The sequence below is a fragment of the Heloderma suspectum genome, chromosome 5, assembly GCF_057233095.1.
Source record: "Heloderma suspectum isolate Gila_16-S chromosome 5, 16-S_ref, whole genome shotgun sequence".
In the NCBI taxonomy this organism is placed as follows: Eukaryota; Metazoa; Chordata; class Lepidosauria; order Squamata; family Helodermatidae; genus Heloderma; species Heloderma suspectum.
In genome coordinates this window covers 181,744,462-181,760,727 of record NC_139462.1, presented here as the reverse complement: position 1 = coordinate 181,760,727, position 16,266 = coordinate 181,744,462, and the positions used below count along the sequence as shown (strand labels likewise).

Below are 16,266 nucleotides of genomic sequence, written 5' to 3'. Positions count from 1 at the left end.
CTCCAGCTTACCTTGATTCATTGATCTGACATTCCAGGTTCCTAAACAATATTGTTCTTTACAGCATCGGATTTTCTTTTCACCACCAGACACATCCACAGCTGAGTGTCCTTTCGGCTTTGGACCAGCCGCTTCACTCTTTCTGGCGCTACTTGGAAATACCCTCTGCTCTTCCCCAGTAGCATATTGGACACCTTCCGACCTGAGGGGCTCATCTTCCGGCGTCATCTCGTTTAGCCTTGTGATACATTCCATGGGGTTTTCTTGGCAAGAATACTGGAGTGGGTTGCCATTTCCTTCTCCAGTGGACCACATTTTGTCAGAACTCTCTGCCATGACCTGTCCGTCTTGGGTGGCCCTTCACGGCATAGCTTATGGCTTCATTGAGTTACGCAAGCCCCTTCGCCACAACAAGGCAGTAATCCATGTGTAGCATATGGTTAAGAGAATGATATGCAGTCTGGAAATCAGATGTTGCATGATGCATGGACTCATTGGATAGCCTTAGGTAAACTACTGTCTCTCAGTCTCAGACCCCCATCTGTAATACTGGGGTAGTAATGCTTCTTAGAAGAATTATTGGCTGAATCACAGCTAAAATGATTTTCAAACTGTGCCCAAGCCAATCAACACAGCATTTACACACACACTCCTACTCACTATTAAAACTTAGTTTGGCTTTAGCCAGTAAATTGTGCTGCTGCTGTTTGAAACCACTTTTAACCATACGTTGAGAAAGTAATGGTGGTCTTACTTTAGTAATTTTACTAAAGTAGAGTTCCTATTGTTTGTGAAACCAACAAAGAATCTTGTGGCATCTTAAAGACTAGCACATTTATTGTAGCATAAGCTTTCATGGACTACTGCCCACTTCATCTGATGCATGAAGTGTTATCAGGTAAGTATGCTTAAAACTGAAGCCCTACAGAGTGTTATCCTGAGTTCTGTGTGTGCGTGCATATGCATGTGTGAGTGTATATATGCACACATGCACATACCTGGTTTGCTGGTGAGAATAATTGTAAACAGTGAGGTCAGAGGGAATTGAAATGCAGAAAGTACAAACAGTGATACTTGTTTGTAGTGGTAGTTTTCTTTCTGCCTAGCACCAGTTATGCTATTATTTTTGCATCTTTGGTTGTATGGCTCTGCAATTTACCATGGCAGGAACTGTGAGACAAACCCTTCACATCACAGAGCAATCTACTGTGGAAGTTTACTCCCTAAATGTTATACAGTTTCAAAATTTTAATTTGATTCTTACACAGGACAGTTACTTTAAATTCTGTTACCCCAGTTGTGAGCAATAATTTTTCAGGATATAGAATCTTTCCCTTTTTATTCTGTTTAGGAGGTCAGGAGATATATGGACAGATTTAAGAGTTTTTCTTTATCGTAGAAGGATCCTATTAATTGCATAATTCAATCAGTTCTTATGAGATGATTGCTATTGTGGTTTTACAAGCATTGTTCTTTTATGTTTTCTCTTTGTGTATATGATACAAATGCAACATATTAATTATGTATTTAATATAATGAAACGTCATAATGTATCTCATACAATTTAGTATTTTAAATTTGTTGGTTAATTAGAAGAATAAGCCTTCTCATGTGTCACTAATTTTCTTGAAATGCTCTGGATAGTAATTACTCATTGAACAGTGACTTTGTACTTGTGTGCCAAACTATGTAGCATATGAAACATAAGAAGTCGTAGACTCTGAAAATTAAACTGGTGAAGTTTCTTCCCAAATTTTCTAACTGTTTTGTCAAAAATGTTTTTTTTTCCCCACTGGGCTCAAAAACAAGGGATAACATAACTTTCGAGTCCCCTGACCCTAATTCCTTGTTGGATCTGGGTCATTTGGTGTGTTCTTATTCTTTCAGCAGTACTGCACAGGCATTATTTTACAGTGATATAAATACTATGTGACAACCTTACCTATGTGTTATCATTACAAATTGTGATCTCATCTAGTGACCACTAATGTAAATCACAACTATTCTGTCTTACACAGACCCATTGTAACATACTAACATGAGATGTTCGTTTTTCATTGTCAGATGTCGTATCAGCCGAATCTTAGAGTCCTCTCGTGGTTATGCACTTTTGATTGGAGTGGGTGGCAGTGGAAAACAAAGCTTATCAAGACTGGCTGCCTACATTGGCTCTCTTGCAGTCTTTCAGATTACACTGAGGAAAGACTACACGATTCAAGACTTCAGGGTAAACACAGTAGTTCTTACATAATTGCTCAGGTTATTTGGAACCTAAGGGGATGAAATAAAGCTATTGCATTCTTTATGGGTGGGTTTTGTCCTTTTTGTATACATCAAGAGGTAACTTAAATACAGAAAGAAGGGAAATCTCACCCCTTCCTCCCTTTCTGTTCTTCACCAGAAGATTTCCCCCCACACACACACTTGGGGAAACAGCTGCAGGCCTCTTAGGCTTGCTGTTTTCCTTATTTAGGCAGAGCAGTGAGGAGACAGAGCCAGCAAACAATATGAAAGCGAGAACACTAGAACTACAAAGGCTGAGGAGATTCCCAGCCAAGTGGCATAAAGCTTCTGCTAGAAAGGTCTGGTAGTGTTAATGAGAGAGTGTTGCCCAGGGATCGGGAAAAGACATCACTTAAGTTTGTCTGCATCACAGATTATCATTGGTCAAATCTTTTAGGTGTTGGTTATTTGGCTGACGCCATGTTTGTATTTCACAGTCTGCTTTTCTGCTTGCTTTGGCATTTGAAGCAATCCTGCATGGTGGTAGATTAACTTGTACCAAAAGGGCTGTCCTCAGCTTTCCTGGATATGGTTTCTTGTGCTTTTCTTGGACATGAATAGGCAAGAGATACTGCTCTGCGACAGTCCTCTTCCATGAAAAAAACACTACTCAGGAAGAAATGTACACTTACACATTCCCACACACTAAAGTGTCCTTTAAAAATTATCCCAGCTGCTTGGGAGCCACTAATCAATTAGGAGATCCCATGTAGTTGGGAGACAGTATTTAAATGACCCAACTGTGTGAGTCAGTTAATCACATGGGTCTTTTCCACAAAGTCAGGTTTCCACCAGGCTGGGAATACAAATTTTGTAGGAAAGGCCCATGCAACAACCCCACCCTTGTGGCAGGCTAACATGGACATTCTCTCCACTACGTGGGATCTGCTTATGTGGGGAAAGTGCCTCCACACAGCTTAGAGAACATTTAATGGGCACTGTTGTGCAGATGTCTTCTGACTCTAAGCAATTACTCAGGGAACCTTGTGGAATTGCTCAAGCAATTGTGTACCTAGAACAGGGGGGCTCCAACCTTTTTGGGCCTGTGGGCACATTTGGCATGTTGAAAAAGTGGCCTGGGGACCACCACGAATTGACTGCCCTAGGGTTGTGGGAGGCCAGTCACAAAAATGTTAGGAGTGCCCCTTTATTTGTGTTTGTTGTGTGTGCAGGAATGTGCATGGTGTGTGTGTGCTACTCACTCTGGTTTTCTCTCTCTCTGGCTTTTTTCTCTCTTTGGTTTGATCTCCCTCCCTCCCTCCCTCCCTCCTTCTGTCTGTCCTTCCTTCCTTCCTTCCTTCCTTCCTTCCTTCCTTCCTTCGTCCGTCCCTCCTTCCTCTCTGGCTCCTCTTTCTTTCTTCCTCTCCCCCCACTCTCTCTGGTTTCTCCCCCCTTTTTTTCTTCTGGCTCTTCTTTCTTTCACTCTGCATTCTCTCTCTCTCTCTCTCCTTCCCTCTTTCTTCTTTCTCTCTCCCTATCCCCATGCAACTGAATGGGGCAATTCTTCCAATGGAGCCATTTTCCATGGATTGAAAAAAAACTGGGTGGAGAAGGAGTGAAGCCAACCCCCCACAAAAGATCCTGTTGCCCCAAGGTCCTTGGTGGGGCATGGACTTCCATCTCACTCCAGCTGTGTTTTGGCAGGGGCCTTTTTTGCTCCCTATAGAAGCCTATGAGGAATCACTCCATAGGCTTGCATAGGCGGCAAAAAAATTGGCTGGAGGGTGGGGCAAAACTCAGCCCCTCCAAGGACTTCCTTGTCCCAAGGGTCCGTGGTGGGGGGAGTGCACCTCACCCCCCCCTCTGCTTTTTTTTAGCAGTGGAGAGGGCTACTTTTTTGCTCCCTATAAAAGCCTGTGAGGAATCTCTCCATCCGCTTATATAGGGAGCGAAAGTAGCTCACCAGGCATTCAGCCTAGCCTTGGAGTGCAGTGGCACCTACGGGTGTCACATTGGAGATCCCTGACCTAGAACCAGTGCACTCTACATTCCTCTCTATGAATTCATTTTGATATTGCTCCTGTAAATAAATTAAAATTTTATGAATAATAGGGGGAGAGTTTTCTGCCATTGATTCACTACTTTCTTCATTTCCTCCTGCAGTCTTATCAGGCCACACCTCTTCAGCTGGCATCTTAAAAGATCACAGGTAGTTTTTTAAAGAATCCTTGAGAAAAGGATGAGTCACGCTAAGGATATGTAAATGAAGGGACAGTGCAAATTGACACTGTGTTGCTCTCAGTTTACATGCATTTTTGCACTGCTTACCCCTCCACCCCTTCTTGTTTCAGTATTTTAACCTAACATGAATGATTGCTTCCTTTCCTTACAGATAGATCTTGCCAATCTGTATATCAAGACAGGAGCCAAGAACATTCCCACTGTGTTTTTGCTGACAGATGCTCAAGTTCCAGATGAACGCTTTCTTGTGCTGATTAATGACTTGTTGGCATCAGGTGATTAGACCTACACATTTCTTGAAAGATCCTCCCAATGACAAATTATCTGCCGTTTCAATGAACTTTAAAAAGAGGATTATTTGTCTTTGAGATGCTTCACAATGTGGGTGGTGTGTCCTTTGGGAAAAGGTGTATATTAACCGTGTTAAGTTCAGTATTGTGCATAGCTTGCCTAAAAACAAACCATGCTGCTCCTCAGAAGCAAATATCAAGGTCATATAATGCATAGGCATAACTTCCATTTATTTGTGATTTTAAAAAAATAATGGTTCACATCCACTGACTTGACTGGATTGTGTGATTCTAACATGGCAGCTGGGGGTGAGAGAAAAGTAACTTCTGTGAGTCATTTAGATTAATAGCGGTATATTGGTGATGATTTAAAAAATAGCCCTTTAACTGGGAAATCAGGCTTATCAACACATCTTCCTATTAATTCGCTACACGGAGAGGTGAATTCTGTAGTAATATTAGTCTTAAGGGGCATTACAGGAAATGATGTTTTGGAAGGCATTATTGGTCACCTGACTAATTAGTGATTTATAGTTGTGAAGGACACATTTCTAAATTCCAAAAGGGAATTGTCTAGAATGGAGCTAGTGAATTATTATTTAACATATAAGATTTAGGAATGTATGTATTTCTTTCCTGCCCCCTGAAAGGGTCAGAGTGGGACATCTCTTTAAAACTCATAGAATAGTCCAGGGGTCTCCAATGCAGTGCCCAAGGGCACCTCCAATGGTGCCCATGAAGGGGTTTCCAATGTGGCACCCACAAAACTTTTATTCATTTATTTCCATTTTTTTAATATACATACATGGATTTGTATATATCCATAGCAATGAATACATATGAAATGCATACAGCATGCCACCAATTATACCTAGACTTCAACAAAAGCAGAGCAAATATCCAAATTGGTGTCCATTTGAAGGTGGCATCTATATGCCACCCGTTCAAATACTGAAAGGTCCTCAAACCATTTCATTATAGGAGGTGAGTGTTTATCCTTTCAATGTTGTAATATTCTTTTAGCTAAAAGGGGGCAGAGAATCAATTTACACTGACCATTTGTTAATTTCCATGAAGCAGGTAAATTATTTAAAAGAGTATACACATCAGTGAATATTAAAGATTGTTCCAGTACAACATTTATCGGTGTAATAACCTCCTCCCCAAACAAGCAACTACTGGACATTGCCAAAACATAAGTTTAAAAGAAGCATTAGCTGTACTGCAATGTCAGCAATTAGCTGAATTAGACAGGCCCTTATTAAAGAATCGTTGTGGTGTCCAATAGACATGAAACAAAATTTTTGCTGAATAAGTCATAGCCTAAGATACATAGATATGAGAGGTAGCCAATGTGGTAATCTATTGATTAGGCACTTAGTGGTGGTACCCACAGCAGTTTTTCAAATTCCCAAATGTGTCCATGAGTCCAAAAAGGTTGGGGACCCCTGGAATAATCTGTAGAGGATTATGGCAATACATGAAACATTTTAAAACAGAACTGAGTTAATCCACAGCTCAAGCCATTCCTCAGTGACCAGCTTAATTCATGCCATCCAGAGTTACCCCAAATCAGAAAGTATTACTAGGTTAACAGCCAAATAGTAAAATTGATTGAAGCTTGTGATTCACTTGTGTACGTTTTGTAATTGCAGCCATTTTCCAATTCCCTTCTTTCCTTTTTAATGTAGGAGAAGTTCCAGATTTGTTCACTAATAAGGATATGGATGGTATAATTGCAGGACTTAAGAGCAAAATACGAGGACTTGGTCTTAGTGACACCAGAGAAAACTGCTGGAACTTCTTTTTAGATAGAGTACGTCTGCAGCTAAAAGTAAGAAGCAGTATATCTGGGATTAAAAATGAGAACCAATGTTTAACTAGTGGTGAACAGTTGGATTATTTGATGTATGAATACACCAAATGTATGAACACCATAGGATTTAGAAAACATATAAGACCATCTTTCTCTCATTATTATCAACAGTCTCTAGCAAGTTGGAACTTGTTTTTTCAAGATTTGTCTTTTCAGATACAAGCACATGATTTCAGATATAAGCACTGTTGATTTGCATCTGCCAATCTGATGCCAGTTATATGAAATTACAGCATATACAGCCATATTATTCCAACTGAAACCCTTAAATTTTGGGTGTGTGTTTCTGATGTGGACTTCTGTGTCAAAGACATTGTCTGTACCTATTCTAGGGTAAATATTCCTTGTATTGTTGGCATTGATCTCCTCATGAGATTTGCCTTCTACAGTTATCATCCTTATTGCTCATCATTTAACATCTCTGTTGTTCAAAACATTGTATTGGTCAAGCTGTATAGCTGTCTGTGCCTTGCTTTGAGTATCAGATGACCTTTTTAAATTTAACTTCTTTATTATAAAAGGAAAGGTTATACATGTATGCACTTTACTGAATTATATCAAAGACAGTCTTCTCCACCTACCATATCATAGGACAGCTCCTTTAGTGCATATAAGTGACTTAGGGCACAATCCTATGCAGATAGGCAGCTGCCCCTGAACTTGGAGGCGACCTCCTATCCAATGCAGGGCAGGAGAAGCACAGAGGAGATCATCCCCCGGGGGAGTGGGGGAGGAGGCTGCCAGATGACACATTGGATGTGTCATACTGGCATTTCTGCCTTCCCCACCTCAGAACACCCCTGGAAGGCCCCATTTCGGCCGCTCCATGCGCCTCTTGCAAGCACGGAGCTTTTCTGTGCTGCCTGCAAGGCAGCACGGAGAGCGGAGGGAAGGTCAGTTCCCGGAAAACCAGATATTCTGTTGCTGTCTAGCCGCTGACTAGTGGCCATAGGATTGCTCCCTTAGAGGTGAGGTTAATAAATCCAATATAAAGTAGAATAAAAGCACTAAAATCACAGTAGAGCAGGTCATCGTCATCCCCCCCTACCCCACAGAATTAAACTATGGCTGGATTTGGATAGTTGTTCCATATCTTGCATTGTTGTTTCAAGTAGAGTAGAAAACTGAAATGTTATTATGCACTAGGACGTTCTTGCTCTCATGAACTTTGACTGTAGCCAGTGCCTTTAGGAAAAATATACATCATGACACATACCTCTTCTAAAACTTCTTTTCCTTCTATCCTCTTTGATCTCCTCTCTAATTTCACCCATGACTTCACTATTTTGAACAGCTTTTTAAAAACTGCTTTCAAAATGTGCCTTGCCTTGCTACTGCTTTGCAGGTATCCTACTGTGCAAAATTACTACTTCCAGAAGCAGCTATGGGAAGCATCAATACAGACTTTAAAGGGCTACAAAGTAGGGACCGTATATTGTAGAAGATATTAGTTAACACACTGGAAAACTTCTGCAAGATAACATGTAGCAATGGAAAGGGAGAAGGTCTGCTATAATGTAGTTTTAAGCACACTTAAATATTACTTACTTACGTATATTACTTACTGGATAATATATTCTGTTAAATCTATTGGACTTGCTTCCAAGTAAATGTGTTTAGTGTCAGGGTTTAAGGCACAGCTATACATAATTTAAGTAGATTGTTTGGGTTTTTCTGATGTTGGTGAGAAACCCTGAGGAATGGTAGTCACGGCATTTGTATCAATAGCAAAAACATACCGAAATAGGAATAGACATGTTGGTTCAAATCCTTTTAATCACACTGAACCTACATAGGATCAGAAACCCAGGAAGTGGTATTATGTCAGATTGGTTGCTTTGACTGAATTTTGTTGTTCAGCTTTTGCATTGTTGATTAATGCATATGAGGCTCATTAACTGATATTGAACTGGATGGGGAGGTGACCCACTAGTGGGCAGAGTTTGGTGAAGAACTAAGTACAAAGCACAGCAGAAGTGAACAAAGTGCCATTTTCTGAATGTAAAATCCTAATTTGACTAAATTCATTAGCTGCTAGATAGATTGCATTTTCATTTGTGAGCCTGATTGCAATGGCTCGCTGCCACCACAGTTGACTGCATTCCTCTCTTTGATCACCATGTAATGCTTCACTCTCTCTTTTTCTTTCCCCTCTTCATCTGTACAGATCATTTTGTGTTTCTCTCCTGTCGGTTCCACACTGAGAGTTAGAGCTCGGAAGTTCCCAGCCATAGTTAACTGCACAGCTATTGACTGGTTTCATGAGTGGCCGCAGGAGGCCCTGCGGTCCGTCAGCAGGAGGTTCATTGAGGAGACGCCTGGGATTAAGGTACAGAGTTTCAAGCTCGTCAGTCATATGCAAAAGCAGCACAGCCCTCTGGAAGATCAATAATGGAACAAGCTGGGGGACAAAAATCTTTTTGTTTCTTCACATATTTGTCTTCATTTAAGATTGCAAAGTTCACTGTGGTTACTATATTCCTGTAATATAGTGCAGCCAATTTCTTTAGCACCATTTCAACAATTTGAAATACGATGCACCCAAAACCTGTTTTAAAAAGGCAAAATGTGCAATGATACTAATACCTGTTCATGAACTATTAGATTCTGAAATAGAATAATCCCAGCTCAGGGGCTTCACTTCAGCTTTTCTTTAAAATCAGACAAGGGTGCATGCAGATATGAAAATGGGGGGAATGGAAGCTAATGCAACATAACTGTTGCATAATTTGAATTTTCTGGCACTTCTTCATTCTCTAAGGTTCCATTAAGGTAAAAGACTGCACAAATCCTGGCCATTTACTATCAACCAGCAAATAAAAATTTGACTACTCAGGTTTCCCTTGAATTCAGAACATTTCTCTCTTTTACTGCAGACTTTTATAAGATGGAATTAGGGAAGAATAGCATCAGAAGCAGCCCTAAATAACCACATGCTAATTGCTAATATAGTGCTTCCTTGAAGAATTTCAGGAAGTAAGAATTGAATACTGTCTGTTATAATAACACCTTATAAATTACTGAGCTTCATTTTATCCTATATTTTTATCCCCTGCTCTCTGGAGAGTGATAAAGAGCCAGATGGAGAAATGTTCATAAAACATTGGACTCCTACCTTCTAAGGTGTTTGTTACATTCATCGTTTGACTTCCCCCTGGATCAGCTTTGACCAGGAATGGGAAGTTCAGGAAAGGTCAAGATTTAAATCAAGGTGATTAACCATTGAGGAAAGATAAATATTAATGACCTGACATAAATACTGGTGCTGATAACAGAGAGCGATATAAGACTAGAAAATGTAGTTCTTGCTATAGAAAGCTTTTCTATTTGTATAGTTCAACAATTCTAAAAACACATATGATGGAAAACACTGATTTATAAACAAGCAAAAGAAAAGGAAATGAGACCTCTGTGTTAGCTATGATTCTAATGTTTTGGTTTGATATAACAGCAATGCCATCAAGTTATGTTAGGGACTGGTAATGTTGAGATGTATTATATTTCAAGAGGGCTGAATGGAACAGTGTTCAATTGTGCATTGCTACCCTCTGCTATAAAAAGAGAAATTCATGGCAGGCAAACACTGTTGAAATGTGGTGGAAGGAGCCAATGATAGTTAACAGTGCTTTGGGTAAGTGTATGCTCTGGCATTACCTCACTAGGTAGATAAAAAGGGGATATGCTTCTAGAAAATGGATAAGCTGTTCTTTGCTCAGTAAATATATTTCCCACCACATCCACAAGAAGCCAGTTTCAATGGTCAGTTTTATGTAATCCCTTCTTGTGACAAACAGTACTTTTCAAAACTTTTCCATTCCAAGTGTCAATACAGAATGATTTGAAAACTGTCGGACAGAGAGTGGTGGGACTTAGTATTTAGTGCTGCCACTTCTAAAATGCTGCGTTCATTCCTTACCTCTTCTGCTGCCAATATTGAGTAATGAAACTGCTTTTGTGTTATTACAAAGAGTGACCAATGACATCTACTGGCCATGGAGAGACTTGTCTTTATTTTCTGAACCAGACAGTGTACAGATGACAACTTTCAGATATCTGGAGGCCCTATTGTAGTACTGTCATTTCGTGTGGTCCATTCAGTTTTTGGTTCTCCAAGGTTTTGTTATATTTATTTGTTTTAGTACATGAACAGGTGGATTCATATCTACATATGTGTTTACATATTCCTTTAAAAACGAAATAAGTGCAAAGCTATCTCTTTCAGCAATGCCTTCCCATTTAAGATCATTTTTTTAAGGAATGAAATTGACTAATTTTGAAGCTGACTATAATCTAGTCTGGTGAATGATGCCACTGGATTGACAGGGAAGTGGCTGCAGCAGGTAGTAATAAGGAAAACTGAAGGTGCTCCAGTGCTTGTGCACTAGCAAACTTTCAATGTTAGATCAGGGCTAGTGGAACATAGCAGTAACAGTGAAGTCATTCCTGTTCCTTCAAAAATTATCATGCACAGATTCAGTCTTACATTGGTATCCATTGTAGTTATTTATCCAGTGGTATACTGGCACATCCTGAATCAAAAGAGATCCTTAGGCCGCAATCCTATGTACATGTACTTGGGAGTAAGCCCCACTGAACACAGTGGGTCCCATTTCTGAGTAAACATGCACAGGATTGTGCTGCATCTGTTTATATCTATTGTTTCTCACCTTTGCGTTGTTGTATTGAATAATTCTCATGCCTCTAGGTCCTCATTGCTTTCTGTTGAATGTAACAGATGTATACAAAAGGGAATATAGTTATAAACCATTCTGTCATTGGTTTAAAGGGGGAAAAAACATACTTTAAATTAGTGGATAGTATAGCAATTCTTTAACTGAAACTGCTACGCGGAGAGCCACTTTAAGTTTTAATTATGAATTGCTCTTATATTATTGTACTTATATGACATAATCAGCTTTGGACATCTAGGAGCAAATTAAAATTAATCCAGGGTTCCATCATTTTTACTAATCTGTCCATCAGCGTTTCAGGGCTTCCTTGAGCCTACACCAGGGGTGCTCAGCCCTTGGCTTCTCCTGGTGCAGGCTTCAGAGCCAGCGGGATCCACCTTTCCCCACAGCCCAGCTTGGTGGCAGGGTGGGAGATGTGAAAACCTCCACCAACCCCCAGGGACATCACTTCCAAGTCTGCTGGCCCATCATTATATCCTATAGCACAGCGGTGCAGAACTGCAGGTCCAGCAGCCAAATCTGTTCCTCTGGGGGGTCCCAATCCATCCCTCCAGCGTTTCCTCAACTGCCTATGCCTTCTTCCCCTGGCCCCACCCCCATTCCCCCAACCACAAATTCCTGGCTTTTGCAGTTTTTTCCCCCCATTCTAAAAGGCTGAAACGCTTCTCCTAAGGCCTAGTTACTGCTAGTAAGAGTTTTAAGCTAATGGGGGTGGGGGGGTTGGCCCTGCTCGTTTCCCCTTCAGCTCCACCAACCACTGGAATGCAGCCTCAGAAAGATTCTCCAAAATAGAATTTGGCCCTTGGGCTGAAAGAGGTTTTGTGGCCCTGCTATAGCAGATCATGCCTGTCTTTTACCTCTCTGTTGTCACTACATATCCTATTTCTTTCAGTGTACAATGGCTTGTGGTGCTGACAGACGATAAAGCACCCACTTTGGTAATGGAGGCAGGAGAAGCTCTAGGAGCTTGGAGGGTGGAACTGGGGTGAAGTCGTGAGTACAATCCCTTCTTTGGAGCACCAAACTAGTAGAACCGAAAGAAGGAAGGCCCAAATGAAAATAGATCTATAAAAAGCTATCTGAAGCCTGTTTCACAGTGTTGAATGGAACTCCAGATGTCTTTCCTCAAGATATTGCTTTTGTTGAGGGGAAATTGCATTCCTTTCACTGTTAAATTATCATCATCTTGTGTAAACCTTTTAGGATAAAGATGGTTGCTGACCCCACAATGCTTGCACAAGACAGAGTGGAGAGAGCAATGTGGAATTCAAACAGAATAAATGTGTAATACTTTGTCATTGGGAAAATGCCATGCTAGTGCATCTACTGCAATTGTGATGGCTTTGTGAAATGTGACAGTTCTTCCACAAATTCTTGTGCCATGTTGCATCCTTTTAAAAGTGATATTCACTACTAATTCTTCAGAGGCTTGGACAGGAAGCAGGAAATACATGCTTGGTTCAGCTCAAGACAAGCCAGCACTGACTCAAGTGTACATGGAGTTTGGCTTTTCCCTCTTGCTTTTATCCTCAAATTAATCACAGTCTTCAAAGACTAGATGAAGGAGCAACAGAGCTATGCTCAGTGTAATGGCAACAGTGACAGATGCAACATGTGATGGGAAGAACAGAGGGGAAAGGGAAGGCTGTGTTGGATGGCCTAAAAAAGAAGTGGAATTGACTTGAGAAAGTAAATGCCTTAAAGAAGAAGGGAGAAGAAAGTGGTTTAGTGAAAATCAAAATGCATTTTGTATGAAGATAGTGGATAAACCAGAGAAAGATGAAATATAACCTCTGTGAAAAAGAAAATTCATGCTCCCTGATCTAGAGTTTTCAGTCTGCTGAAGACTGACTGATGTAGATTGGCTATCTCTTTTACTTTACACAATTTATCTATTGCACACTGATTTTAAATATCTAGAGGAAACCTTTTATTTCCATTTGTTAAAGGACAGTTGACCACATATAATGGTCATTAGTGTGCATGAGCTACATTATCCAGTAAACTTGTGACAACAAATTCAAGATCTATCATTAGATTCATTAGTAGAACCTACATTCAACTGCTAATTGGCCCAACCCCATGATTTACAAAGCCGTAGTAATTTCATTCAATGAGACACTGTAAAAATCAAGAAAGGCCTGGAAGTTTAGGGGATGAAATAATCAATCAAAATAAGATGTCACAGCCAAGTCTGCATCTCTCTTGAAGCTCTCAGACAGCACTGTTGCTCAGAGAACAGGAAATGTGTGCACATAGATCTCCCATGCGATTGGCTTTACCAATTTACATCAGTGCTGGGAGAAGCTCCACATATGCAATGGTGATGCATTTATGGAGCGTCTTCCAATTATGAAGTCTGAAGGAGGGAAACCTTTGGCCTCAGTCATACTCAGAAATACTTCCCAGGAACAGTGGACTGCACGTATACTACTGCATATGATGCTCTCCTTTGCCAAACAGATGTTTGCTGCTGTCAGTTTGTTTTGGAAGGGACAAGTGGTGAAGAAGGGCACCTGAAATCAGTATCTCCAAACCCAAATAGGTGATTGGCTGGCAGTATCAACCATCTGTTCAGTAATGCACACAGGGTGCAAAACCGTACTGCAGCATAGACACAGGTGCTGGTCTTGGGTCTTTTCCCCTCCATAATGCACCCTTTTGCATGCATTGGAACATGTTTTGAAGGGCAAACTATGTGTAGAAGTTTATTTCTAAAAATGGATTGCCTTTGCTAGATCTGGGCACACATGTTTGAAAAGGAAAGGTTTTTCATTTTTTAAAGTATTGTCCAGTTATCATTTGGAATATTTAAAACATCCGATGTCTACCTAATTAGTGATGTTTATTGGTGTCTTGCTGTTTAGCACTTCTAAGTTAAATAAAAAGGTGCATTTTTGTATAATTTTACTTTTTAAAGAAGGAGAGAGAGGTCAAGTTAGCAATAATCATATTGTTTGCTGTTCTGCTTGATGGAGCTGATACTGAAAAAATAAGGTGTAGTATTGAACAAAACACCACCAAAACCTTGGAGATAAATGAATGGCAGAATAAATAATTTATGCTAATGAAATTACTGCAATTAGTAGTTCCACAATGACCCTTTTAGAAGCCACAGCTGTTAATGTCAGGAAGTGCTGTCACTGCTGACCTTATCATAAGAGAAAGTGACAAATTGAAAATGCAGGGAAGACCAATCATCAAAGAGGTCTGCTCAGAACGATTAGAGTTTTCTGAAAAACAGTGTGAATTACAACCAGCTGCTCCCTGGCTCAGCATGCCTCCCATGCTGTGCCATTTTGTTAAGCTTGATAACAATAGTTATTTTGCCCCATTGGGACAAGTTGTCTCAGGCCACTTCCAGCTCTACCGGAACCCCCTTCTACCCTGGCTGATTTACAAATGAAACTGTTGTTACCAAAGGCTTTTTAGGACTCCTCATAAGGATCATGCTGGGCAGAAGCCAGTCACTCCATAAGAAAGTTCTCTTTGCTAACGTGTGTGTGTGTGTGTGTGTGTGTGTGCACGCACGCTTGCGCATGCGCATAAGAGAGAGGGAGACAGAGAGAGTGAGTGGAAGAGGGAAAATGATGGGAGATCTAACACGAATTTTGATATCTTTCAAAAAGTTATTTGGATGTGCATTTCCTTGGCGATACAAGACTTTGGTCACTTTGCACCAAAGTAGTGTAATCATCAGTATTTCAGTCTGTTTCCCATTACTCTTGTTTTAAGGCAGCTCTTGTTAAAGAAGCCATGCTCAAAGATAGGTTTTGTTTCAGAAATAAATTACAAGTTGTCTAAATGAACCTCTTTGTAATATTAATTATATTGGCTTGAAACGTTTAGCTGTATCAACAACCACTCATGAGTAATTTTCCAAAAGATCTCTAAGTATTATTGACAATGCTTTGGTAAATTATGTGTGACTTTCCAAAGAGTTGCTGTAGCTCATTTAATTCATATTAATTGATTTTTAACTTTCCCTTGATTAATTGAACTGGGTACATCTTGTACTGAATGCAATATATAATCATTAAAATGAAGGAGATGTGATTCTGCAAATTAGAAAGTTAAGTACGGTAAAAGTCATAGAGGACAAACTGGAAAGCTCTTACATTGGTAGTGCAGCATTTAACTCCATATAAATTAAAACATTTTAGAAATGAATAAGTACTCTAAAAGTTCAAATTTGTATCTATATGCATACTTAAGTCCTCTGTCAATCATGCTGCTGTCCATATATATTTATATGTATTGCATTAAAGCGTGGGTGCGCGCGCGCACACACACACACATAATTTATTGTGTTTGTGTGTGCTATTGAGTATAAAAAATAATGGTACATAAAATGTTATTTAGGGCACAATCCTATGCATGTTTAGACAGAAAAAAGTCCTACAATTCCCAGCATTAGCTGGCTGGGGAATGCTGGGAGATGTAGGACTTTTTTCTCTCTAAACATGCAAAGGATTGTGCTCTTAGACAGGCAACTAACAGCAGTAGCATTCTCTGACCTGTTCTGGGGTTAAAAAAAAGGAATGAGTTCCACTGATATGTAATAGTCTGTGTCTTTCTCTCTGCCCACTACCTGAACCATATAAATGAAATAAAATTATTCAGTGAGTTGCTGAATAATCTGACCCAGAATGGATGGGGGGCAGGATAACAGCTTGCCTCTCAGATACCATCAGGCCATAAGAACATAAGGAGAGCCCTGCTGAATCAAACCAGGTAACCTTCGACTCCAGTGTTCTATTCACACTGTGGCCAACCAGCTGCCCAGGGAAATCCACAAGTCAGACATGAGTTCAATAGCACCTTCCTGCTCATGTTTCTGTTCTGAGGAAATCCTGTTCTGAAGCTCGTCCTTGCTTTCAGGGAATATCGTCCACAGGTTCCAATGGAAGGGGAGAATTTCCTCCCAATGTAAATACTACTTTCA

General features: G+C 40.2%; 1 protein-coding gene across 1 annotated transcript in view; it reads left to right on the top strand.

The window, feature by feature from the left end:
* Positions 1-16,266, top strand: part of DNAH11 (dynein axonemal heavy chain 11) — a 231,691-nt gene that overhangs the window by 120,056 nt on the left and 95,369 nt on the right. The window contains exons 52-55 of the mRNA XM_084858589.1: positions 2,065-2,227; positions 4,616-4,739; positions 6,446-6,588; positions 8,798-8,959. Coding sequence (XP_084714715.1) covers positions 2,065-2,227; positions 4,616-4,739; positions 6,446-6,588; positions 8,798-8,959 — 592 coding nt within the window. The remainder of the gene's footprint in view (positions 1-2,064; positions 2,228-4,615; positions 4,740-6,445; positions 6,589-8,797; positions 8,960-16,266) is intronic.